The 27,442-nt window shown below is 44.6% G+C and overlaps 1 protein-coding gene and 1 long non-coding RNA gene across 3 annotated transcripts in view; both read left to right on the top strand.

Annotated features, from left to right (window-relative positions):
* The window catches only part of ACBD6 (acyl-CoA binding domain containing 6), an 82,883-nt gene that overhangs the window by 51,173 nt on the left and 4,268 nt on the right, over positions 1-27,442 (top strand). The window contains exon 7 of the mRNA XM_064427643.1: positions 27,283-27,313. Within this exon, the coding sequence (XP_064283713.1) occupies positions 27,283-27,313 (31 nt within the window). The remainder of the gene's footprint in view (positions 1-27,282; positions 27,314-27,442) is intronic.
* LOC135304813 (uncharacterized) lies at positions 12,331-19,779 on the top strand. Of its 2 annotated transcripts, XR_010366047.1 has the most exons (5): positions 12,331-12,482; positions 15,935-16,069; positions 17,497-17,605; positions 17,824-18,391; positions 18,471-19,779. It is a non-coding gene; the product is annotated as an uncharacterized LOC135304813 (long non-coding RNA). The 2 variants fall into 2 exon arrangements; XR_010366046.1 differs by lacking the exon at positions 17,497-17,605 and having other exon boundaries at positions 12,354-12,482.

Genomic DNA, 27,442 nt, shown 5'->3' on the forward strand with positions numbered 1-27,442 from the left:
AGATGAAGGGAGCAGCACTTCTCCCAGTGCCCAAGCTGTAAGTGCAATATGAGATATAATGAAGCAATATAGTGATGTTTTCTTATTTCCTTTTTTTCCCCCCAATGCCTCCTTGTTGTTTGTTTTTTATTAACTACTGTTGAATACTGAGCTGGTGTTATAGAGCTGTCTGTAGTAACTCATGATCTGTCTCCACAGTGGTAGTATTAGCTAGTTCAGAGCCTATTGCTCTGGATTTAGAATGAAGATTGTTTTTCCACGTGTGCATTACTTGGTGCTTTTTTAGAGTTGAATTTCATCTGCAGGCTTTTCACCCTGTCACCTTTAGATTCTTTTATAGCATTTTACATGCAGCTTTTGGTTTAAAGGACTTGGATAATTCACTCCCAGCCTGCTTCCCCTGTTCCCTTCTGTGGGCTGAACAACCCAGGCCCTTGCACAGATCCCTCAGAGGCTCCAGCTCTCATCAGCAATTGTGCAAGCTGGTTGTTTACTCCTATCAATCTCTAATTTTGTAATCACTTCTCAAGCAAAGACCTTCCCTCTTGCTCTATGATAGCATCATTTAATAGTCTTTGGTGAGAGGGTGTGTCCAGAGGCTTTTGGAAATCCATGTGAACAGGCATCCCCACTCGTGTGGGACAGCAGAGGCTGGTGCCATCCTCTCTCTGCCTGCCACAGAAAATCTACTCAGTTGCTCCCTTTTGTAACAAAACAAGTAAATCCTGTCTTGGAGTAATCTTCTAGTTTATCTAACACACCAATGGACTGTCTCACCTTAGACATTCCACATTGCAAGGAGTCTTCCCTCCTCTTTTAACAGTGCTCACCTTGCTTGGAATAGAAGTTTGTTACAATGCAAAGGCCTGAACTTGCACAAAGGTGTGTTGTGCTCACTCTCAGGCCAGGAGGTGCCTGTCTGCAGGCTGGGTACCAGCACTGGAAGAACTGTTGAACTTCCATCATCTAAATCCGTTTCTGCTGTTCCAGCCAATTAAACATTAAAATGAGCGTGACAAATAAGTGTTTGTTTATGGGTCAGTGACTCTGGAGTGTGGCTGTGACATGGCTGCCCGAGACAATCCATTTCAGGGCGGGCCTGGGCAGCCTGACATCCTTGGGTGTGTAATTGCTTTTATAGGGAAAGGGAAGCAATAAGGATAATGCAGCTATCAGGCCCCGACTCACTAGTTCAGAAACTTCCCCATGCCAATCAAATTCCTTTGGTATTCAACCAGTTTTAGGCTTGTTCCAAAGGCATTATTGTGCTGTCAGAAAGTATCCTGATGGATATGTGCATTCTCTCCAGTGTTGGATGTTACCTTCTTGGTTTTGTCCACCAGCCAGCCTGCAGAGCACACTTTATGGCAACAGACAGGCCTGTCTTGTCCCTCTCCCTTGCTTCCCCCTCCCCTATTATATATATTTTTTTTTTCAGCACTATTAGATTATTAAATGCTTAATGACTATTCCATTCCTGCTAACTATACTTTTGATGAGCTGCAGTAATAAAACTTTGTAACAGCGAAGTGTGTGTCTGGTTCCTTTATAGGAAGGGCACATTTGGGGAGCTGAAGTAATGGGGGATAAAACTCAATTAATGAATAGAAATAAAAAGAAGTAAATGAGGTAATCAAACTCAGAGAAATTAGTATTGGCAGGTCTTGAATGATGCTCTTGGATGAACAATCTTTCAAAATCCTTCCTTGTATGCTGCTGCTGTCTCTTTATTTATTATTAAAATAACATGATCCATGAGGCGCTCGGGGTGACTCCCAGCCTAGCTAATTCTAATTAATCCAGTCAGGGAGAGCAGCAGGGTAAGTGGAGCAGTCTATCGGATTGAAATTCATAACTTAATTGAGGTCAAAGTCCTGGGTTGGGAGAACAAAAGTCTTTCACTGGGACCAGGCAGATCAATAGCAATAAATATCTGGCTTGGATGCAAGTAGCTTATAGTGACGGATTATCTGACACTGGCCAGAGGTCTTGTTCTTGTTCAGGGCAAAGTCCTGTGGCATCTGCAGTGGAGGGTGACTTTTGCCAGTGTTCCCTCCAAAACCCCAAAGAACTCTTGAAGGACTCATGGGACCCTCAGGAGAAGGATGTCCATACAGAAGTCCACATGAGTCATGCTGAAATTTGATTTCTCAAGGTACAGGTGTCTCATCAGTAGCACAAGGGCAAGTGTCACATTAGTGCTGATGGAGGCTGGAAGAAGTTGCTCAGGCTTACAGGAACTTGGAGCTAAATCACAGTTTGTCCAGAAAAAGACCTTTAGGATCAGGGGAAGCTGAACTGTGGATGAATGGGCTTTATGCCAAGTCTGTATTTATAGCACGTTTACATAGGAGGACAGAAGAAGGTTGGAAGAGGGAAGTGTAAATAATCATTAAGTGGGGTTTGTAGTGTGAGAGAAAACAGCAGAGGCAGATGTGATGTTGCCTGTTCTTCAGAAAAGCATCCAGTGTCTGCTGTGACCTCCAGAATGTTCTGTTGCAAGGGGTTTGCATGTGCTAAGGATGGCTGCTTGCCCAAGCATGAGTTTGGGCATTGCCTGAACTCCTAAACCAGAGAGGAAGCCTGAGGTGCTGGCCTGGGGTCTGTGGCCTTGCACTGTGCACACATCTTTCCCTGGGAGTGGGCACTGAAATACTCATCAATACCTGCAACTGAAGAAGCTTCTGTGAACTTTGAAGGAAGCAGGTCCTTCGGCTGGAGTTCAGAATTAAAATGCAATCTTCACCTAGGCCGTTATTAATGCGCCGTTTATGCAGATTGGAGCGTTCTGCTCATATCCTCTTTGCAGAGGACAAATCCTGCTGTGGTCAGCACTTGAGACATCCCAGATGGATGTTGTTCTGCCAATGCACTTCAACACAGCTTGGAAGAGAGATGGAAACCGCAGCTTGGACCCAGCCAGGGACTTGGTTTGACACACCTGCTCCTCCCATTAATGCTGCATGAGGCTACAGCATCTCTTCTTGTCCGGCTTGCCAGAAATGTTCAGAAGATCTCTTTGTCTCCACAGGTTTCCATGTGTAGGGCAAAAGCCTTGGCTGGTCAGGTGTCAGGTTTTAATGTGATGAACAACTGCTGGTTTTCCTGGGTGTGTAAATGGTACTCCTGTACCCTCACACCCTTTTGAAACTGTCTCTGGGAAACACCTCTTGTTTTCCACTACAGGACATTTGCTTTGTGTGGACAGAATGCAGTGAACAAGGCAGCTGTTCAGTACATAAATACATAAATACATACATACATACATATATATACACATACACATTCACTTGCTTTCTCTATATACTACTTGCTGTTCTGCTATATGCTACTTTCCTCATTCATGTCCCATCCATGGCACAACCTCCTCCTTCCAAGCTGCTGGTTTCACTTACTAGAACCCTAGTTACTGAGGATTTTAGACAAAAACAAAAAAATCCGTTATTCACTCTCCAGATTCTTGGATTAGTTGTGTGTTCCTGCTTCATTCCTGCCCAGCCTGTACGAGAGCAAAAAGTTCCTGAGGCTGTTAAACACTGCAAGCAAAACTGCACTGGCAACTGTCATCAAGGGGAGAAGGGGTTGAGTGATTTATTTTGCTGTATATAAAAACTAACAGAAAAATCCAAGTGCTGAACAATTCATGACTTAACAGCAAGATCTCGTGAGCAAAGCATCTTGAATATACACAACTTTGAAACTGTACTTTAGTTTGTGTCATGGCTCTGCTAAGGTTTAGGAGGAAAATAATTTAGAATATGAACATTACCATTTTTTCCTCCTTATAGAGCCACACCTGTGATGCAGGTGAGAGAGTTTGCTTTTTTTTTCATTTGAGAGAAATGACAAGATCTGTCTATTCAGAGCTGGGTTTCCACAGTTATATATGTTATTAAAAAAACATAGCAGTAGATGCCTGGATCTGTAGAATATTTGTGGATTCAATGAAGAAATTCTGTTTATGGCTCTTTTCAGAGTCAACTTTAGGTTTCTAATTCTCCCGTTTTGCTACAGAATCCCAGCATGACCTTGAACAAGTCACTTGATTTCTTTCTGCCGTGGTTTCCCATTTGGGAAATGGTGGGGCAAATAATCGTTTTTTATCTCATGGATATAACAAGATTATAAAAATATGGTACTTTTAAGAACCTTAGAAAACTGATGAAATGAAATTAAACAGATCCTGCAGTCCGGATAAAATAAGATGAAACAAGCATGAAACTATTAGTGAAAGAAATGTTTCTTTATCTTCTGCAAATAAAAATGCAAAGTGATTAAGTGGGTCTTTTCTAGCTATTAGCAATAGCAGCTCTAGCCAGCTGACTTCTGCCACCCTTGTAAATTAATTTGTGGGGTACAGTCCTGAATTTAGTATCCTCACAATAAATACCCTTAAAATTTTGTCACTTTCTGTGATGCACAATGTTACTGCCACGATAGTACTGCAATTAACTTGCCCTGCAGATAAAAAGTGGCTGCTTTAAATGAGATGCTCTAACACAATGGTTTGCAAATTTATTTTAATTGATTTTTTTCCCTTCCCTGTGATACTTCCTGCCTTTACTGTATATCCAGCAGTATTTTTGTGAGGCAGGGGAAAAGAATGGGAATAAAGTTAAAGGTTTTTCTTGTCCAGGACTGGGTTGGAGGTCTGGTGGAGCAAACCCCACATGTCCCTGCTGCTGGCAGCAAGGCTGAGCTCAGTAAGTGATGAGCTTTGTGTGGGTGTGAGGTGCTGGAAGAGAAGGAAAGCCCCAGCTCAGACTGTGGGCATTTTCCTCCCCTGCCTTGGTGACTGGATGAAAAAGTTTCTTTCAGCACAGCTCTCAAATCCAGGTCGGGATTAGTGAGCAAAACAGGGAGGGAGGAGTTTGGACTGGTTGACTTTATCTAACACAGAAGGAAGACAAGCAGGGTATTTCAGGAAGCAATGGCTGGAACGTGCTTCAAAGAAACTTTGACATGTGTGCTGGGACTCAGCCAGAGGCCAGGTTACCTGTGTTCAGGAAATCTCAATTTACTCTTCTTTCTTTTAGTTTTTTTGGGTTTTTTTAAACTCAAGTTTTAATCACATTTGGACTGTGCAGATGCAATCTGAATCAGAAGCCAGATCTGCCAAAGCTGCCTGGTTCCCTTCTCTGTGATGTCCCATTCCTGCTGCTGTTGTGGGGATGTTTTGAAGCAGTGCTCACAGATTTCATGGTAATTTGGCTTCTGAAGTGGTATGAAATTGAGCATTACACTTTGAATTCCAGTGGTCAGACTCAGAAGAGATTTGTAAAGTTACGGCTCAGCAATTGCAGATGATCCATTTTTCACAGCTTAATGACCAAGGGCTTGTTTTTGGAGTGATGGGAAGTGATCACATCCACCCTTACCTGCAGCACTAATTGCAGAGTAAAAGAGGTTAATTTAAACCTTGGGGGCACTTTTGATCTGGATCTTCAACAGCAACAGGAAAACTCAGAGCTGTGGTGACTTTAAATCATTCATTTTACCTCTCAGAAGGAAAAGTTAAGCATGAATGTGGCCAGTTAGCTCTCATCAGCTGGAAAGAAACAACTTACTAAGCACAGTCAGTTGGGATAAACCACAATGTAAAGGTTATAAATGTGTATTGAGACAAAAATGAAGATTATATAAACTAGTCATTAAGACATGGATTTTAAATTATCCTTTTTTTGCCTGTCAGTTCAAGTGTTCCTCTTGTTCCCATTTAAATTTTAAGTCAAGGCATTAAGCAAGAGCAAAGACCATCCCTATCCCAAAGAGATCATCTTGGCATCAGATACAGTGCCACAGGTAGTGCAAATGGAAAGGCTGAGTGAATGGAAGTAAGAGAACAAAACAGAGATCAGCAGAAAAATGGTATTCTTGGCTCCTGGCTTCCCCAGGCAGTGCCAGGCAGCGGTGACACGGAGGGTCATGGCAGAAGGAGTTTAACTGAGGATTTAAAGGATGGGAAGGTGTCATTACTGAGGACTTCTGGCAAAGGATAAACACGTGAATTCCTCGCTTAAATCAATGGGACTTTTACTGGCATGTGTCCTAGGGCTGAGTGTGTCCCTTGCTGGGATCAGTTTTAAAAAAAAGCCCTGCAAATGCTGCATTTATCAAGTCCATTGGGAGAAAGAATCAGTGATGGAGAAGAAATGGGAGACTTTTCATAGAGAAAAAGAGAAAATTGCTTCATTTGCATAGGAATGTATCACAGCTGTACCCCATGCAGAAAATATTTCCTTCTGGGATAGGGTGGTTTAAAAACACAGTCACCCAGCTGCAAAATTGGTTCTGACTCAAGCAGACAATGATACTCATTTCTGGATGGGTGATGCTTTCAGTCTTGTGCCCACTACTGAAAACACCTGCTAGAGTTGTGGTCTCCAGGACATCATCTTCCAGTTGAACATAGGAGTTTGGCTGTTTCTAAACAAAGAATTTCTGAACACTATTCCCAAACTGGGGGAATTGTCCATCTGGATTTGCCAACCACAACCCAAATTGTTTGACATGACTTATGGCTTCAATGGTAGCATCTCCTGCATCATCAGATAGCACAGAAACATCTTTTCCATCATATTTGGTCTTTGAGACACTTGGTTTGTAGCTGGTGCTACACTCCAGAGGCTCAGATGTGTGTCCTGGGAATCTGGAGTTGTAGCAAGTCACAGGTGATCCAAAAAATCAGAAATACATTTTTGGGGGTGTCTGGTGTGCTTTTAGCAAAACTCCTGGCACATCAGTAGGTCTTTTATCATGTTGGCTTTCAGGAACCACTGCTGTGGAGAAGTAACAGGGCACAAAAAAGAGGGTTTCACCCTGTTTTGTTGGCTAAAGAAATTCTCTTGGAAATGTGAGTTTAGTTATTGTTACTGTCACTAATTTATATACTATTCTAACCCTAATTTAATCCAATATCTAAATTATGGTGTCCTGGCCAGGTGTGGTTTCTCCTGTTCCAGCAAGAGCCTTTTTGCTTCTCTTTTCAAAACACTCAACCAGTTTTCACCTCAGTTTCTCTCCCATGTTCTTCATAGCTACACATCTACAAAATGTTAGGTGTTGTCTCTTCAATACCATTTAGGAAAAAGAGAGGAATGCAGGAAATATCTGATCTTTAGCACTGAGGGTTCTTTTCTGCTTTAAAAAAAAAATCCTAAGCAGTGTTTTAGCATAAGATTCAGAAGGTTTCAAAGAGACATCAGTTAAACCTGCCTGCTCAGTGAGAGCCAACAAGTGGATCTTTCAGATGTCTGAGTGTTCCCTGGGGGTTCACATTATTAATATCTGCCTTATGACAAGGTGGCTGTGCTGATGCCAGGCTTTTTTTCCCAGCCGGCATGATTAATTTTTCCTTCCTTTCTTAATATCTCTGAGCCAGATGCTTCTAAATGTCCTTATGGGGTGGATTGCTGTTCTTAGCTACTCCTCCTTCCCCCCTTTCCAACTAATTCATATAATGGCTCTGGAGGTGCATTTTGTAGCATCACAAAAAGCAAAACTTTGAAAGCCTCCTAAGGTGATGGACTTGACACGTGCGGCTCTGGCCTCCCGACGTTCCTGGTGGGCTTGAAAGCTTCGTGCCAGGTAGTCTGTCAAGAACATTTCCAAATTCAGAGTGTGCTTATTTGCCTAGCACTTTACAAATTATATCCATGCAGAAGTGCTGAAGTGCAAGTATTCCTGGTGGGGAGGTTGACAGCGGGGTGTTGCACTGACGTTTTGGAGACAGGAAATTTTGGCCGAGGCAGAGGAGGAACGCTTGCATTATTTATAGAAACTGCAGTGGATCTTCAAGCACTGATTTATTTTAAGGGCTTCAAAACATTGTGGTACTCAAACAGGTCATTATTCTGCAAATGGAAATTAATTCTCCTTCACAGGTCTGGTTCCACAGTGCAGCTGCACAGGTCTGAGTGGTACCAGGTGAGAGGGAAGAACCTTAGCAAGCTCTACAGCTTGTTCCTAAGGTGTTCCTGCTCAGCAAACTGATACCCATCAGTTTCCTCCCTATAACAGATTTGTAGGTCTTCTGTATTTATCCTCAGTGGTTTTCAGTCATTAGTGCATTCACCTGCATCTCAGAGGATTTTCCTGGAGGTAGCAAAACCCATAAAGAGAATAGTTAGTGGCTAATAAATTAGGATTTAGTTGTTTCTTTTTTGTAAGTGTTAATACAGTCTGTGCTAGGTAGATCAGTGGATTAAATTATGGAAGTCTTAATTTAAGAAGTCTAGAAAATAGCATTTCTGAATTTCTTACAGGATAGGCTGAAATCTCACATCTATTACGTTCTACTGTTTGGGGGTGTTTTTGCAATTTAACAGTGAGAGAAGGTATAATATAAAGCAATTAATTTGCCAGTGCAAATTGAGCTGTAATTAGGGAAATCAAGTCTTCAGTTTTAGTCTGAAGTTCAGGTTTTTTGTGGGAAGATCAGGATACTAAGAATATCCTGAGAGTAAGGATGCTCTTGAAAGCACGTCTGTTCCATAACAGACAGCTGGCCATTTAGCTGTGTGCAAGGCAGCCTCAGACAGCCCTTTGGCCCACAGCAGTGTGGGAATTAAGTTAAAATTAACCTGAGTTTGGAAAACAACTAGCACCACTTTATTTGTCCATTTAATTGAATTATATGACGCAGTGTAAGCACGCTGACCCACAGACGTAAATTGCTCCACCCTACCCATTTGCCTCCTTAATTCTCTCATGCTAATGGAGCTGATGGGATGTTGACTGCAGAGAGAGAGAGAGAGAGAGAGAGAGGGAAAGAGGCTGGAAATAAAAGAGGCTGGAAATAAAAAGGGGCTGTTCCAACCTGGTGCAAACCTTCCCCTTTGGTGAAATGCTCTGAGTGTCACAGCTGCACTAACTGCACTGTGATCTTTGTTGCCATTAAGCTGATTATATGCACAGAAGGATTCATCCAACTAATCCCACAATGCTGCAACCAGTTGCTTTACATTTAAACACAATTTTTATTTTTTATTTTTTTTCTAAGAAATAAAAAGTCAGTTGGGCTTCACCAGATTCTCAAAATGGTTCAGGCTCTCACAGGGCCCCACTTTTTTTTGTGTTAGTTTAATAGTGGAAAATTTGACAAATTAATGGGCTCCATGCATTAGTGGATATGTTTAGTTTGGGAGCCTGAGGTAATTTGGGGTGGATGTGCTGGGAAGGTGCTGTGTGTGACTGTACCTTTGGCACTGCATCATTTTGTGTTTTTCTGGGTGGCCATACCAAGAGCAGCAGCTCTGCATCCAGCAGTGACTCTAATGAGGGAGATTCTGACAGGTTAAGATTGACTTAATTGATTTAATAATCAATTTATATCTAGTTCTTGCTTATTTTTCTAAGGAAAGGTTGATTTTCATTGGTTAGTAGTCATTAAAATGTGTTCATTTGCAGCTAAATATAACCTTTATAGTAAATTTAATTCTTCATTTGCTAATCAGGTACACAATGGCTGCCCATGTTTGCTTAATTATGTAGTTTAACCTAGTCTATTAACATTCTTAATTTTTACATTTGAATCAGGATAGAAAACAGCAAATGAGACATATCTTCTCTGTTAGACTATTAGGTTTTTGTTTTGTCTTGTGCTCAGGTACATCTGAGTGGAATTAGAATTTAATTTAAAAAAAACTTTACAAGGAAATTTAAAAATGCTTCTTAAAAATATATTAAAATTGCATCATAAGTATGGTGTGTTTGGTTTTGAAAGGAAAAACTAAATAGAGTTTTCTTTGTATTTATTAATTACACACTACTTAAAGGAGACCATGTCTGGCACATTCAGAGTAGTCAACTTTCCTCAGGTTTTGTTAACAAAAATAATGGATTTCAGGAGGAAAAGCAAGGAGCAACTGGAGAAAGGCCTTGATTCTGTCATTAAGCATTCAGTGTTGGATAAAGTTGATTCCTCTTTTTTCATGCTGTCTGTTGTCTGCCCTGAGACTTTGGGCTGGACTTTGGCTGAGCAGCAAGGCTTCCCGTGTTCCAGGCCAGCTGGGAGTGGACAGAACATCCCGTGCCTGCAGCAGCATAAATCACAGAGCACTGTGCCTTGAGCCTTACCATGATTTTCCTGCAGGGTTCTGCAGGATTCTCCTCATTCCTTGTCTTCTAAAAGCCATTCCTTCAGATTTAGTCTGTATTTATCACTCAGATGATAAATAATAAATAAAACTTTATGCAGTTCTCCCATATACAGGAAAGGCTGTTGTATACAAAAGTGTATGGTCATTCTTTCCAATTCCTCAGCATTTTAAAGCCATTTGTTGTTGTCTCATACTTAATTTTTATCCATGAAGAGTCCAAAGCTAGTCTAATACCTCAAAAGGATGCTTAGGGTGACTTACCTGATCAGTGGTTTGATTTGCTTTAGAAAGTAGCTGTCAGATGTCTGCTCCTTTTTCACTAAATGTATGGATTTTATGGAGTTGTATTCTGTTGGGTATCATTTGGGCTGTCCTAACTTTGACTCTATTAGAGAAGTGTTTTTTTATTTTAGAGAGGCAAAAAAGCATTGGATTTCACCCGTCCTAGGCACTGATTGTCACCAACATTCTTTGCTCTCATGGAAGCTTCTAAAAATAATTGTTCCATGATTCCAGGTACAAACTTTAAGGGCCCATTAAAAAGCAGTGAAACAAATTATATGAATTCTTTGGAGATTTTTTTTGTCTTTGACATTTAATTGTTTCATTGACCAAGAGTGGCTAAGCTGCCTGCAAGCAGAGGAGGAAGCAGCCTGAAGGTAACTGTGCAAAAGCAGGTGCTAGCCCAGCCATGGTGGCTTGGGAGAATCTGAGTTCTCAGCTTTTGGTTTTCAACTTCAATATTTGCTTCCCGTATCACCAAGTAAAAGTAAGAGTGTCCTTCAATGTAGATTTAGGTGAAGCCAGATCTTAAAAGAGGGAAAACTTAGTGTGGAGAAGGACAGTGTGTCCTGACAGAGCACAGCACTGGGAGCTCAGCATCCCAAAACTAATCCTGCCTGTGGGTGCTTTTCCTCGTTTGACCTTGAGCAAGTCAGACAGTGGGGCTTTTTTGTGTGTCTCAGTCTCTGTAACCAACATGGGAATGCTATGTGTGTATATCCCTGGGTCTTGCCTAGATTAATAAATCAATATTTGTAAAGTAAGGCTTGATAAATGCTAACTGTATTACCACGTGTACTTGAACCTTGTGCAGAACTTTGGGAGTGTGCCTGCATTTCTGCTCTGTGAGTGGATGGGGCCCAGGCCAGGGTGGTCAGCAGCCACAGAGACAGGTTTGGGTCATTTTCTTCCTCCCAAGGGACTGCCTGTAGCACATATCTGCAAGGAGGTCTTGAATACAACTTTTCCACTTAACATGCTCCCCCATCACCCACTGTCAGCAATGAGATTAAATTCTGTGCGACTGCAGAGGACGTTGCATGATTAAAATCCTCTTTTAGAAATTAATATGTACCATCTCTCCCCAGTACTGTGCCTCCTCTCAGAGAAGGGTATTGTCTCCTGAGCACTCAAGGTGTGAAAAGCCACCCAGGGAAGCTGTCTATCTTTGAATTTTATGCTGTTGCACAGTTGCTCCAATGAGAGCTACAACTGCATAAAAATCACAGGGACTTGGGGACTTCTCCCTTTGCAGGGTCACGAGATGTGGGGGAAGTTTTGCAGAACAATTAATGGAATAGCAAAAGGAGTGTGGGAACTACAAGTTCTGGATACAGGACTTAAAGTTCTGTAGAAAATGTTTCCTGAGGGAAGGTAGTCAAAGTCCATAATCACCCATTTTCCTTAGGAAACCTTGGTTATCCTGGGAAGAAAACAAAACAAAATTTTGTTTCCAGATATTGCCCAGCCTTTCTCAACCTTGCTGCCTGTATCAGCCCAGAGAAATACAGTGATCAGGGCATTTGTAGATCCAGGTTAAGTATTCATTAGGCATCAGGCATTGATGCAGCCCCCAGAAGGGCTTTACTTGCATAAACTCTTGGTAGATGAAATTAGGTTCAGGGCTGCTGCATTCAGTACAAACTGAAGCTCCTGAGCCATCATTTCCAGTCTGCTTTAGGTCCTGGTAGGCTTTGTGGAATGACCAGGATGTCACCAGTTAGGGTGAGTTTTCCTGGACTGATTGATGGCTTTCTGATGGAGCTTTTCTAGAATCAGCTGATAGTTGAATATCCATATTTAACGTGGCTGGGAGCCTTCTTGTTGATTTGAGGAAAGCTGCAGCAGAAGTGACTGGCTGCTAAAACACCTCCCTTTCCACTCACATCCCTGGTGGCTGCAGCACTAACCAGGTGTTCCCTGTTCACAGACACCTGAATGTGATTCCTGCCCATTTTAAGCCTGCAATGCTCTGCAGGTACTCTGGCTCCCTGTTAAAGGCTCCAGGTCTCCTCAGTGAGGAGGATTTTCATCTACTCCCCTTTATCACGTGTTCATGGCACATAAAGAAAACTTTGAGGCTATTTGTTGACATAAAAGGTAAGGGGGAGAATTCATCGTCTTTAAATACAAAAGTTGTTTTTATCTGTTAATTTTTTTTCTAGTACATATTCAGGAGTTCATAAAAATACGTATTTCAGAGGGAGAAATCTCATTTAGTGGGATAATTTTTCATTTGAGGGTGTGTAAAAGTGGCTTCACCTGCTCTTACTGTTTGCCTGGCATTTGAGTTTAAAATGCTGCTCTTAGAGCATTCTTCCACACTGCCTTCAGATAGCACTTCTACTTGTATTGACAAGGCTTTAAAAGAAGATCTCCTGTGAAATTAGGTTAGATTTTCATGGTTTTGTGGCTTTTTCTAACCTAAAAAAAAAAGGCAGGAACTTCTGAAAAAGTCTTTAGAAAATATTAAAGTTGCGCATGTTTTTCTTCCCTTCATCAGTAATAATGAGCTTTTTAAAATTTGAACTTTTTCTGGACTGTTTTCTCTGCCACCTTCCCATTATGTTGGATTCTTCTTTATATTGTGTTGTACAGAGGACCCAGAAGGACCCCAAGCACTTCAGGTCCATTGGTGTAGCATACTTTTGTGCTTCAAACATCCTGCTCATGTCTCTCACTTTCCTAATTTTCTACAAGACTGGGAAATGAGGAAGACTCTGAGTCCTTTATCCAGACCTGGGTCTGAAACGCCTGCTGGAAGGAAGCATTGATGTACTTTTATTTATTCCCTCTTTCTGTCTCATAGGGCCTTTGGATTCAAATGCAATTCAGGCATTGTGAATGGTGGCTTTAAGGGATCTGTGTGTTTTTAGACTGAACTTTTTCAGGCACAGACAATGAAGTTATTCTCAGGAACTTTACCTGGTGCACAGGAGCTGCTCTCAGCTCATCATTCAGCCCCTCTGGCCTCAATTCTTCTTTCCTGACCTCCCTAAGAACAAACTGCTGAGCCTCACTCAAACACACAGCCCTGAGGCAGCTGAAATTACCCTCCAAGAGTTTGAGGCACAGGGACAAGTGCCCCAGCTGGAAGGCACATGACATTTTACAGGTGGGGAAACCAAGGCACAAGGTTTGTCCCATTCTCTACAGCAGAGCTCCTTCTCCACATGCTGGGCATTCCCTGTCTCCCCAGGGAAGACAGGCTGGAGCCAAGACTCTGAACACAGATACTTTTACCACAGGGACTGGATTGTGTGGCAGGCTGGATTTGTGCTTGCTGCTTCATGTTCTGAGTGTGTGTTTCTGCTGAAGCCTCTCCCTGGCTGCTGGCAGGCTCCTGGCTTCCAAGAGCTCAGCCCTGGTTTGTCTTCAGAAAACAGAGGATCTCGAGGAATTTCTAAGAACCCTAACCCAGAGCAGATCTGTGGTTTCCAAAATTTAATCTGGCTTTCCAAAGCTTTTAGCAGAAGGGTTGATTTGGGTCAAAATTAATGCAAACACTTGTGTAGACCATTTAATGTTTAGGTTATGGACCTGTTAAGGCAGCAGGATAATCCCTTTAGATTACCCGTGTATTTCCTAGTGAATATTTATTTTAAAGTGACTTCGGTGCCCTTAGTCATTAGCAAAGGCTTGTAATGCCTCACACAGCTGCCAGGCTCAATGCAACAGCATTTGTCAATGGGAGGACTTCTCTTTTTGTTCTGTGTTTTTTTATTTGGTTGGTTTTTAACATTTCTCCAACTCTTGCTGGGTTGGTCCTGTGGGGTTACCTCTAATCACAGGGAAGCCTCCGAGCTGCCTGTGCAGTGCTGGTTTCCCCTTGAGCAAGGCCGAGGAGGGAAGGGAAGCCTCAGAGCTGCCTGTGCAGTGCTGGTTTCCCCTCGAGCAAGGCCGAGGAGGGAAGGGAAGCCTCAGACTGCCTATCAGTGCTGGTTTCCTCTCAAGCAAGGCCGAGGAGGGAAGGGAAGCCTCCGACTGCCTGTGCAGTGCTGGGTTCCTCATGAGCAAGGCCGAGGAGGGAAGGGAAGCCTCGGAGCTGCCTGTGCAGTGCTGGTTTCCTCTCGAGCAAGGCTGAGGAGGGAAGGGAAGCCTCAGACTGCCTGTGCAGTGCTGGTTTCCCCTTGAGCAAGGCCGAGGAGGGAAGGGAAGCCTCAGACTGCCTGTGCAGTGCTGGGTTCCTCATGAGCAAGGCCGAGGAGGGAAGGGAAGCCTCGGAGCTGCCTGTGCAGTGCTGGTTTCCCCTTGAGCAAGGCCGAGGAGGGAAGGGAAGCCTCAGACTGCCTGTGCAGTGCTGGTTTCCCCTTGAGCAAGGCCGAGGAGGGAGCCTGGTTCTGGGCTTTGCTGCTGCGGGTGGCTGGGCTGCGGAGGACGCGCAGCGCGGGTTCAAGGACGCGCTCCCGCTTTAGTGTGCGCAGACATGCTCCCGCTGCCTCCCTGATTGGCAAGGTTAACTCGGAGAGGCTGCAGCTTTTTAAACTGATTTGATTAGACCCACTGCTTTATCCCATTCCCTCCCCCACTGCTTGGCCCACCACCTCCTGATCCTTTTAACACAGCCCCTGGTCCAATAACCAGCCGGTCTGATTTTTTTTTTCTTTTTTTCCTACCCCCTTTTTCCAATTTTCGTGCTGGATTTTGACATTTTGTAAAATAGATTATGAAGCCCTACAGGGAAGATCAGTAGGCAGTGTCTTGGTCTCAGGGCTGGGTTTTATTGGGACTGTTTGAGAGGCTGGGATGTGCCTTCTCTTACTTGATTTCCTGGGCTCTGCACCCTTCCCAGCTCTCAGTGCACCTGTGTGAATTCTGCAACAAGAGACTGGAGGCTTACACACCCCAGCTTGGATGCTCATTCCCCTTCATTTCCTCTTTTCTCTGCAAAACCAGTCTTGGGGAGAATTACACAGTCAGCCCAAAACTATTTGCCCTCCTAGGTCCTCTTTCACTGTGGTGTGACATGTTCACTATCTGCAAAAAGAAACATGGACAGCGTGGATAGAGAACTCCCATGTCCCACAGGAGCAAAAAAATGGTGTATTTTAGTAGCAAATGTTACTTTGGGGGATCAAATCACCCATAGCTCCCAGACTGGCTGAAAAGTGGGATGAGCACCAAGGGGCTCTGAGAAGCTGTTTTGGCATTAATGCCCTCAGCCCTTGGGACAGCAAGGTTGGAACGGGCACCAGCCCAGCCTTCAAAGGTGTTATGGTCCTGTTGCCATCTTTAGCCAGTGTGCTTTAATTGTGCATCTTTAATCAGTTTACAGTCCTGGGCTCTGCTTGTGATATTGCCCTGTTTGTCTCCTTAAATATGCCAGGGGAATGTGAAGCCTGATGTACAAAAGCACCTCTTGACAATTCTCCCTGGCTCTCCTATAAATAAGTGAATAAAGCCTCAAAATGATAGGCTTTTCCAAAACCTGAGAGTCCCAACTCACAGAACAAAGTCACTGGAGAGTGAGCAGCACTGCTGAATTTTTCTAGTCCCAGACTGGTCCAGGGAAAGCTGCACCTCATCTTGTTTTCACTTGCCTATTTGTTCAGCAGACCTGATCTGAAGTGGTGTGGGCTGTTTGAGCAGCTCAGTGCTGACAGGGACCAAATCCAGTGACCAGGACCGACCCTATGGAGTCACCCTGGTGAAACAGCACAGAATGCAGACAATCCCCTGCACACAAGGTATTAAATCTTGACATACTGCATTACTTAAGAGGTCTCAGGGAAAATTAAAACCCTTTTGACTGGGTTTTGCAATGTGGGGAAAATTTTAGTGACATTTAAAAGGTTTCTCTTGTGTTCCTCTAATGGGATAAATAAAAAAAGGCTTGTTTTAGGCCAGCAAATGGGGGGACAATCCAATTTCCCTGATTCCATCAAGACACTCTTAAAGCATTAGCTTGTGCAGTTTTAAAAAAACCCACAACAGACTGACCCCTCTGCCTGATGGCTTTGAAAAGTGTCCTGATGTGGAGGTATTTATCCTACACCACATGCTTCATTGAGGCACTCCAGCAGTGCTTGGAAATATACTCCTTTTCTATTAAACTGTTTAGGAGGACAGCATGCACAGCAGGAAACACTAACACCAGTTTATTATTTACTGCAGCCATCCACACTGGGGCTGTGCTCAGACTAATGCGTGATGACGTGCTCTTTAAATTTGGTGGAAGGGGAAAAGGGTGGCATTAACTAGGAATGTTTCTGATGGAAGGCTGAAACCTAAGCCTGCCCTTAACTTTATGTTTTTAAGCGTGATTTGGGCTCAATATAAATAAAGATTCCCCTGTGCAATGTTTGTTTCCATCAGTCAGAAAGATTAATGTATCAACACTTACTCCAGAGGAGGCTCTGGGGATTGATAATGGGAGATATGGAGCCTTTCACCTCTAGGTCATGGTTCAGCACTGCCCCACATCAGCTGCCACCACCAGCACCTGCCATCTGCTCCCATGGCCTGGGCCCAGTTCTAGGCCCAGCTGGTCCCAGGGGGCTCCCTGGGCTGCTTTAGTGGGAAATGGGATGGGGCTGCTCAGCCCAGCCCCAGATGTGACAGCAGCCCCAGCCCTCAGCACACACCCAGCACCACCAGGGAACTTGACCTTCTGCCACGCTTGTACAAGCCATGAATGGAGAACCTGTTATCCCTGCCCTGTGCAGAATAACTCATTCCAAGAGCAGGACACCCCTGAACATAAATCTGTCTGTTATAAAGTTGGCTGAGGTTTTCCCTGGTTGTCTCCAGTTCCTGCTGAATTTCATTAGGAACATCTCTATTATACAGCACAAGGAGAGAGCAAGTGTTGCCTCTAGACTTTGAAAGAGCCCTTTAAAGTGAAGATCAATTTTGCATCTCACTAAATACCTAATGACAGACCAAACTGCAAGTACTTAGTTCAGCTGTATTTTAATAGCACTGTGTCTCTGTGGAGAAATCCCAGTTACTGATAGAGTTTGATGTCCTGAGGCAGTTTTCTCCAGACATTTTTTCTTTTCCTTTCTTTAGTAGTAGCACCTCATTAATAGCTATTTGGAAACCTGACTGGCTGTGAATAAGCAGTACCAATAAGCCTTTCCCCTCACTATTTATTCCTCCTTTCTTCCATCAGGAAACAGCCCCAGTGATCACAGACCGAGTTTTCAGTCTGACATGTACTTGTACTTGGTGGTGCATGAGCAAATAAACCAGCAGCTTCATACCTTATAAAATAACAAATGGTAAATCAGCTACTAATACAATTCACAGAGGCTGCTAAAAGGCTGCTGGAGGTCACAAAAACAGCAACCCTTTGAGGTGATGAGATGGGAGCTTCTTAAGTCAACACATGCAGTTGGCTTCTCCCTGGCAGTGCTCCACTGCGGGGCAGGATCCAGCCTCTGATGCCTTCCCCCTCTCCAGACGGCTGTGAGTGTGCTAACGTCCTCTCTAATTCCAGATTAGCCACAAAGAGGAGTCATCATCCTTAAGGAACAGGCCTGCTTGGGAAGGAAAGGCTGTCTGGAGGCTGCAGGGCACAGCACTATCCTCAGGTGCTTTGAGATGTCTGAGCAAGGTTCCTGGCACTAAAGGAGGAGAGAAAAAAATGTGCTTTTCATGCCGAGGGCTGTGTGCCACTAGAATTCAGCTTGCCTGCTAGCCCAGGCTTTCTCAAGCTTGGCTTAATAAAATCCAGATCTCATCTAATGAGTTCAGAGGGTGCTTCAGAATGTCTCATCGTGGAAAGTGCTGATTTTGCACACCAAGCCAAGGAAGGTTTATGGCACCAAAAGAGTCTCCAAAGTCTTTATCCTCACTGACCTGAAGGAGAAAAAGCTCCCTGGGCTGTTAGCAGCACCTCTCCTCCTCCTGCAGCACATTGTGACTTGGCTTTTATTGCAACCATGCCTTTCCTCATGACACAACTTCTGTGACAGTGCTCCAGCTCTGCCATGGCATTCCTGGGCATTTCAGCTGGGCCTGCCTTTGCCCAAATCAAGGGAATCTAACCCGTGGGTTTGGGACAGGCACTGCTTTAGCCCACACAGTGGTGGTTTCTTTGCTTTCTTCTGGATTTTTTTCTCTCTTGGGGAGAGAAAGGGACAGGCACTGCTTTAGCCCACACAGTGGTGGTTTCTTTGCTTTCTTCTGGATTTTTTTCTCTCTTGGTCACTCAGTTGCTGGCTTTAAATGAAAAAGGGACATTTGGAAAGGCAGAGTGGCAGCTCTGAGCCATTATAGTTGACAATTAAAAGTGCAACATCTCTTCCATCATGCAGGGCTTTAGGTTCAAGCCTGCAGAGGAAAAGGGGTTACTTCCAAAGCCCTGAATCCCTTTAAATAAATATCAGCCAGCATTTGCCTTGCAGTCAGCAGGGACTGAGGTGAGCCAAGCAGTGGCAGCAATGCTCTCCCTAATCAAGCATCCTTCTCTCTCTTCAATCAGGTGGAGCAAGTGGCATGTTGACTTGCTGGCTGGGGCTGGATCCAGCCCTGCTCCTGCAGGTTTGCAGTGCCTGGGGCAGCCATCTGTGGGGCAGCAGCACTGCTGGGCCACCTCTGCCCCCTAATCTCCCTGCTCCCATCCACACGTGCTGTCCTGATACCGACAGCCGGTCCCACGCGGGCATCGTGCCAGCAGTGACTTTACAGGCTTTGTGGCAGAGATTATTTAAAGGAGATTAACCCTTCTAAACCCCTTAGATTTTAATTATTTCTGTATGTATTTATAAAACCTGCAGTCTGCTAGTTCCAGGGCACAACTGCCCCAGTCCCCATCCTTAACCTGGATTCATGAATGTACAACGCACCCATGGACAGGGCTCCTTGGATTTATTTATTTATCTATTTATTACCATTCTGGAACAATTCACATCTGGGATGAAAATTAAACATTATGATTTCAAATTGTAAAAAAGAGCTAATAATTTGAACCACTTTAAAATACTAATAGGGCATTAATTGAATTGTTTGAATCTATGAGGCAGCTCTGGCTAATTATTTTGGTTAGGGCAGCTCTGTCATTAATGCCTCCCCACTGCCCATATTGTGAGCACACTGGGACACACTGTCTCTCTGAAGACAGGACTATCTGTAAGGGTGATGTACTGGAAGCCAGGAGGGGGAAGGACTGTTTCTTTCATTCAGTCTCTGGCAAGTTTATTATATGTACAATAATGTTATGAGACCCTGTAGTCTAGAAAACTGTCATGACTAGGAGCTGCTGGTTATAGAAGGGAGAAAAAAAGGGTGTGCACTTCCATCCTTTCATGCTTTCTCTCCTGTTAGTCATGTTAGTGCTGGGCTAATTAGCCTGGTAGAGTTAAGGAGTGATGGAGGGAGCGTTTCCACTCTGCACGTGAGCTGTAAAACCCAAATAAAACTGGAAATACCTTGTTTCTGCTTCACAGCACAACCTGGCTTATCTTGGGTGATGCACACCTTGCAAACTTCAAAAGTATATAGAATCTTAGAATGGTTTGGGTTGGAAGGGACCTTAAAGACCACACAGATCCAACCCCCAGCTATGGGCAAGGACACCTCCCCCCAGACCAGGTTGCTCAGAGCCCTGTCCAGCCTAGCCTTGAACACTTCCAGGGATGGGGCAGCCACAACTTCTCTAGGAAAGCTGTGCCAGGGGCTCCCCACCCTCACAGTAACACCCTCATATACCTCCTTTTTTTGTAAATACAAGCATAAAAGGTGAGTGTTGGAAGCAAAAAAAAAAACCCACAGCATTATGGATCCCAGGAATCTGAGAAAAAAAATAGGGTAATTTTGAATTAATTCCTTGAAATCAGATGATTTTTATTTATTCTTGTCTCCTGAACAAGGAAATAAATGCAGACAGTGCCAACGACTCCATAAATAAATTTTGTTCTTGGAGAATCTCTTTAATATGCACACAGTCCTGCTTCTGTGGTAGTGAACATTTGACCAGTAGCAATTAATTTCTTATCACAGTCTTTCTATGAGGTAAGAAAACATTAGTGTCTCCATTAGGAGGTGGAGAACAGAAGCTCTCCAAGAGCAAATGATGTGCCCAGCTTCATTCCCCTGCCCCACAGCTTGCCAAGAGCTGTTGGAGGGAGAGGGCATTGCAGGGCTGCCTCTCCTGCAGCACAGCTGGATGTTCCTTTCCAGGCAGATCCATCCTGCTGATCAAATGATAGACTCAGAAAACGTTCAATATCTGTATATTTCAGGAGAAGTATCACTGAGCTGATGAATTTTCAGCAGCTTACTGTGAAGCATACAGCATTCCCTGTATTGGCAGGTGGAAAAGAAAGGAGAAAAAATAATAAAGGTCCCTGCTATGAATCTCTTGTGTGTGGAAAGGGTGAAAAAGAGGGTTTCTTACAGAAAATACTATGCCATGTCAATGATTAGGCAAAGTGTCTCAAAGGTTAATAAATTTTTTCTCATTCAAATAGGTAGGATCTCTAGCTGAAAGTGCTGGACCCTGCATCCAGCCCCGGGGAGGGGGGAGCAGGGAAGCAAAGGGTTAAATTTCGGGGCTGTAGAAGCAGATTGTGTTTTCCTTCTATGATGTGGGCTGACAAGACATCAGTATTCTATTCATCTGTTGGGAATTAGGCTGTTAATCCAATCAATGACTCTTGAGCTAGCTGCAGCCTGCCTCCCCACTGGGGAACAATCGGATCAGACGGGAGATTGTTTAAGAGCACAGAGCAGTCCCGGTGTCAGGTGGAATTTCCAAGCGTTCCCTAGTGAATTGGGGATGGGAAAGCTGTCTCAGCCCATTTATCCTGCCCCTTAAATAAGCAGGTATCTGCCTCAGCCATGCTAAAGTGATAAAGCAGTACAGGAGCACTAACTTTTATGCAGGGAGGGGGCAGGGAAGCACCCTGGGAAGAGGATTTTAGCATCCTGCCCTTTGGAATATCATCCTGTCCATAGCTGGGGATGGCATTTGCATGGTTTGCCAGGAGCTGGCTCAGCCACAGCACTGTGACACTTGTTACAGCTTTAGGCATTGACTTCTCCAAACACGTTTTTGATCCCTGCAGCTTCCTGGCAGTTTTTTCTATTGCACCAACACTTGTTTGATGAGCAGCAAGATGCCTGGTGCTGAAAGTAACAGGCAGTAGCAAATATAACCTATAAATATGTCCAAATACACAGCTGGGCAGAGAGTGCCAGCTGCAAAATGGGTTAAAAATGCTCAACAGCAAAACATCCCTGAGAGTTTCAGTGTTGCTGCGTGAGCTGCTGCATAGGTTCAGAAATCAGTTTGTTCTGCAATTAATGACAGCCATGTCTGTGGTGGGATATTGAGAGCCTGTATCTGTGCCAGCAGCACTACATGCTGATCATAGTAGATGTGATAAATCCCACTGAAATTGCACTTGGAAATTTAGGTACAGCACCAGTTAGAAACTAGGGCGATGAGGGATTAGCATAACCCTGGCACACTGAACTCCTCGGGCTGGGGGTGTTTGGGAGCTTTAGCAGATGCAGGCTTCAGGAGGGAGCCAGTGGTGCTTCCTGGGCATCCTCTTCTCTCTGAGCTTTCTTAGATCTGCTTTTAACTGCAGCTTTATAAGTGGAGGCTTCTCCAAATTAGTATTCCTAAATGAACCACGAGTATGAGCTCCAGCAGTGAATACGAGCAGGGAGGTCCCCAGACAGAAAAATCCCCAGCTCAGAGGCTGGGCTTTAAAGGGCTTCAACATCCCTCTTCCCTTGATCATAATTTTGAATCAAACAAAAGCTAATGCAATTTTCTTTGCCTTTCAGTAGCAGATTGTGCTGTAAGGGTTCATGCCATTAGAAATGTAATAATTGCTTCTCTATGCAGATCTAATTTATCTGTGAGGCACTTAGAAGATAGGCCAAATGATAGCCTGGCAGCAGGCTCTGGAGAAGGGCCCAAGAGGTGATGATAAAAACCAGTCTAGCACCTTCCATCCTGGGGGATATCTGCCTGGCACAGTGCAGGAAATGGTCAGAATGGGAGGAATGAGCAGAGGAGAGAGCTGAGAGCTCTTGGAGAGGGACAGCTCAGTGAGAAAGCCTGCCAAACCTGTGTGCACACACAGGGGAGGTGGGAGAGTTAATTGAGGAGCCAAACTTAAGAGGATGCCCTGCACTTGTCAGCTTGGGTTATTTGCAATCCCTAAAAAAACCAGCTGTTCATGACCAGTGCATGCTTTTTGGTTTTGCTTCTAGCAGAGGTTGCTCTGCATCCTTTGTCCCATGGTGTTGGTCTCTGGGGAGTGCCTGAGCTGTCTTGGAGTTGGGAGCAAGGATGCACATGGGGCTGTCTCCTGCTGAATCATCTGCTGGAGTTCAGACTGGTTATATTTGCCCCCATTTCCTGGTTTTAGTATTGGTGGGGATTAGCATTAGTAAATTCTGGTGTGTTGAGCTGTAGCCTTACCCTCAGTCTTCTTGCAGAGAAAATTTCAGAGAGAGAATAAGATAATGATGAGGTTCAAGTAAATGGTTGGGAAGTTGAAGTCTAAAGTAGAAACAAATGAGAAATAAAACCCTTTTTAAAGGAGGAGGGAAGTATTTTCTTGCTATTTTTCATCTCCCTGGCTTGAGTGAGTGTGTGTCGTGAGGCTGCAGAGATTTATATTACAGCTCCTAAGCATCGGTGCTTGTTCAGAGTCTGTATTATTCTGGCCCTTTTTATTCACTCACCTTCTAAAGATGTAGTGTAAATATTTATCTTCCCTCTGGCCCATCGTGCTGCCCAGGACCCAGTGCTGTTAAACACTCTTATCACCTCATCGTTCTTATCTCCTGCGATCCCTGCCAGCATTCAGAGTCTGTCAAAGGTGCCACAAATGAGCAGAAAGGAGATATGGGGGAAAAAAATACCTTAAAATAAAGAGCACACGTGCTACCCCTCAGAAGGGAAGGGTTAGTGCAGAGGTTTCCTGTTGTGCTTTTCACACTCACCCTGTCTGTGCTTCAGGAGGTGACTGAAGGTGTTGAGGTGAGGTCTCCAGCACTCAAGGAGGTGTGGGGTCCCCTCCAGACCCTTGTGCTGGTGTTGAGGGTCCAGCCCCAGCTTCATCACTAATAAGGGGTCAGGCTGGACCAAAGCTCACCCAGGTACCCAGCATGGATTTGTTTTTCCTCTTTCTCCACTGGTGCTGAACAAAACAGGCGAGATGGTGGAAGAGGTGGTATCTCCCTCCAGGCCACCCTGCCACTGCACACAGCCTGGAGGGCAAATGAAGCAGCTCTGAGCTATCAATGTTTATACACCACTGGTTTTAAAACTGTCCCATGAAACCACAGTCAGACACCGGCCAGTCAAAGTCTACTTGAAATGGCTAATTGTGTCTTACAGAGTGCACAGCATCTCAGCAGGTTTAGCCAAACCATTTCCTGGTCTCTGCCATTCAGTCCAGACCTTGTGTTAGGTTAAGCAGGGAACAGAAATTCCCAAGGAATGAACATGGGATGGCAGCACTGATATAATCCCATCAGCTCTAAGACAGAATTCATGTGCAGCAGCCTCAGTACCACTTAGCAGATAAGACATTTGGTCCATCTGCGCTCAGTCCATCTTCTCCCATTTCTCTTGCTTAAATTTCTCAGGAGCAGAACAAAATCCTGTTATCCAATAAGTTATCCACTGGTAGTTGGATTTTCATTGAGTGACATCTGTCACGGACCATGCATGTAGGAAGTACCAGTGATTTTGCAGCATCTTTGTTTTGATGGGTTTGGTAGGCATGGACATTTGGGGTTTCATCTCCCTTAAAGGCTGTGCAGCTCAGCTGTCACCCTGACGTGGCCAGATGTGCCAGGAGGCTGTAGAAGCCACCAGGTATGGCACATGGGATTAGGAGGCAAGAGGAAATCTTGGAATCAGATCTGTTGTTGGTCAGTAATGTGTCTGGGACTGAGCACTCCTACATTTGAGTGTGTCGTGGTCTTCCCTTCCTGGTCACTTTCTGTCTGCCTCTGTGGGTTCTGCCATTTCCACAAGCTCCTCCTTTTTACAGATGGAGAATTGCTGAAAGGACTCTGGGGAAAGGGCCTACCAGTGCCTTGCAAACCTTTACAGAAGGTGTATTGCTGCTTTGAGCCTGGCTTTTCCCTTCTTTTGTGTTGAAGTTCACCAAATCAGAGCAGGTTTCCTCCTTTTTACCCTGATGATACAGAGGCATCCTGGCTCAGTGTTGGCCCAGAGCTGCCTATCTCCTGTTCCCCACTCACCTTTACTCAGCACCTTCTCTTTGGTCCATCTCTGAGAGGATCCATCTGATCACTGCTGGCATCTCCTGGCTGCAAAGGATGTGCTCCAGATGCCCTGTTCCTGGCTGATGCCAATGGGGTGAGGACAGAGGCTTGTACCTGCCCATTCCCTGTTTGGGATCATCCATCCTAACAAAGACACATCTTGGGAGAAGGACCTTAAGATGCTCAAGAGGCCACTGCTTTCTGTTGCACATCAGGAAATACCCCTTGCATCAAGACCAGCTACACTTCATCTTCACTCATCTTCTGCACATGGTGTTTGATTGCAAAACAGACACTTCCAGTGCCTGGCAGGCAATATTTGTTTCACATAATTCCCACAAAGGGAGCTGTAATCCTGACTTTCACAGCCCATCTTTGATTAGTCTCCAGGTGTGACCATTTTGCTCTGAAGGCTCAACGTTGCCATACCTGGAGCAGCTGGGTACATCAGGCTGCAATTAGCCACGGTGCTCCAAAGAGCCAAATCAAAGAGGGATTGAGATCAGCAGCTTCCCAAGGGCTTTCAAGGCCTTTAGTGAGTGACCACACTGGAGCTTTTTCCATTTACCTGGATTAAAATTTGTCACAGAGGAAATAGAAGCAAACAGCACAGCATCTGAGAAGTGTAACAAATAGCATTTGGCCATTGGGCAGGCTCAAAGCAGGGGGAAAATCCACAGCGTAAATAAAGTGCAAACCATGTTTGCATAACATTGGATTAATAGTTCTTTTTAAAAACCACACTGGGATTAGAGGGATGCATTTCCTATGCCGAGACCTGCGCTGCCTCCTTAGCCCAGCAGATGCCAGAAAGTACATCTAAGAGAAATAAAAAGCCTTGCTATCCCCAGCCAGCTGCTGAAACAGCAGTGCTTTCTGCAGGCCTTTGGAAGAGGAACAAATGTCTGTAGGATTCCTGGAGCAGTCCTATGTGTTTTAACAGGGAGTTCTGCAGCAAAGACCTCCCGTGGGAAAGGGTTTCTGCTGCATGGCTCCAGTCCCATTCACCTGTGGGTTTTGTTGGCTGCAGTCTTGGAGGTGGTGATGCAGAGGGGAGCTGGATTCCCATCCCCCAGCCCACACATCTGACATCCTGCCTTTTCAATAACTCACTGGAGTGCTCCCGCCTCTCCTTCCCCAGCCCTGCTCTGTATTTTGCTGAAGTCAGTGCTGGCCCTGTCACTCCTCCAAGCAGCCATGTGCTTAAGGAGAGCTCAGGGGCACTGGCTCACGCTGGTTACCTTAGTGTGCAATAATCAATGGATGCTGGCTGTGATTCCCTCAGCTCTTTGGTCTGTGGTACCATCTAATGACACCCATTTGCACTGCGGTCCCCACAGTCTGGGCAGAAATAGGCTTCTGAAATGAGGCATCTTCAAATGCTGCTCTGAGTGCACATGGAAGGAAAAATCAGACCCACCCACCCCTTTGCTTGGAAAAGACATGAAATGGGTATTTAGGCAGCAAATGCCTGTTACATCTGGCTTTTTATCCCTGTTGCTGCCCTGGTTGTCGTGTTGGTGCGGTGTCCCAGAGCAAAGCTTGGCACCTCCCACCCCAAAACACAGGTCATTCCTAATTCCTCAGCCCAACAGGCTTAATATCAAACAGAATAACACATTGGGAAGCCAGAAGACTTACAGCTATAAGTGGGATTTCTATCTGTTTTCCTGTTCTTTTCTCTTTCGCCTGCTCCAGAATCTACAGCAAACTAAACTGTAGAATTTGCACCTTAATCCCAAAGATGATGGTAATTAAAAACTTAAGTCTCCATAGACAGATGCAAATAAATTAAGGAGGCAAAGAACTGAATTAGAGGCTAATCCTGGTTGGAGTAGTGAAAGCAAAGGCACCAGTGATTCTTTCCTTCTGTTATTTCACCTGTTCTGGCGGCAGGATGAGGCTGTGGCAAGGTGAGGGTTTGCAATGCTGGATGTGAAACACCAGCTGTGATAGAGCCCTAGGGAGGGACACACTTCCCAAAGCAGTACAGCTGATGCAGTGGCTTAAGTGTTAGCTGGACCAGGGAGCTGTGTGCCAGCACCTGCAAATCACACACTTTGCTTTGCCCTTGGGCTGCAGGTGTTTCACAAGGGTGAGTTTGGCAACTTGCTCCCATCCCTGAGCATTGTGCCCTTTCCTGACTTGACAGAACTTAACTTGGGTATTGGGGTAGACCTAAAGTATGAAGGCAGGCACCTAAGATTTATTCAGGTAGAAGGAACTGGGTTTTTTCCCCTGTGTGCTCCCATGTGCTGAAGAGCTCAGTGCACTGAGCTGTGTGAGTGTCCCAGTGCTTTACCCTTCTCTCAGGTAGCTGGCAAAGCTGGGTTTGCACTGAAGCATCTTGTACTAAAGCACCAGGAGTAGTGAGAATCCTAGAGCGAGGCCATAGGACTGAAATCCTTCATTTTTATGGGCTGGAAGTGATAACAGTATGAACTGAATTATACTCACGTCATGACGTGATCCACGCACTCTTATGGGTGGATAGATATTGATTATCCATCAATAGGGAGTGATGGTGGATGATGATTCAAATCCCAGCTGTCAGGTAGCTGGGTGTCCTGGCTGTTTGTCTGGTCAATTAAAACATTGCTGGGATTCAGCCTATTTATTTAAAACTGGGATGTATTTGTATTACCACAACGTTACCTACACCTCTAAAATCCAGTCTCTTTCTCTTTTTCAGGATGGGGAAGGCCAGACTGCACTCCATTATGGTAAGCTGCCTCTAAGCTTGGCTGTTCCTTCTTTACAGTGTGGATTTGTTGCTGGAGTAAATGCTCTGTACACAGAAAACAAATTCCAGGAGAAAAATGAGCAAGGAAGCTGGATTTGATTAACCAGTG

Source organism: Passer domesticus, chromosome 7, assembly GCF_036417665.1.
Source record: "Passer domesticus isolate bPasDom1 chromosome 7, bPasDom1.hap1, whole genome shotgun sequence".
Classification (NCBI taxonomy): Eukaryota; Metazoa; Chordata; class Aves; order Passeriformes; family Passeridae; genus Passer; species Passer domesticus.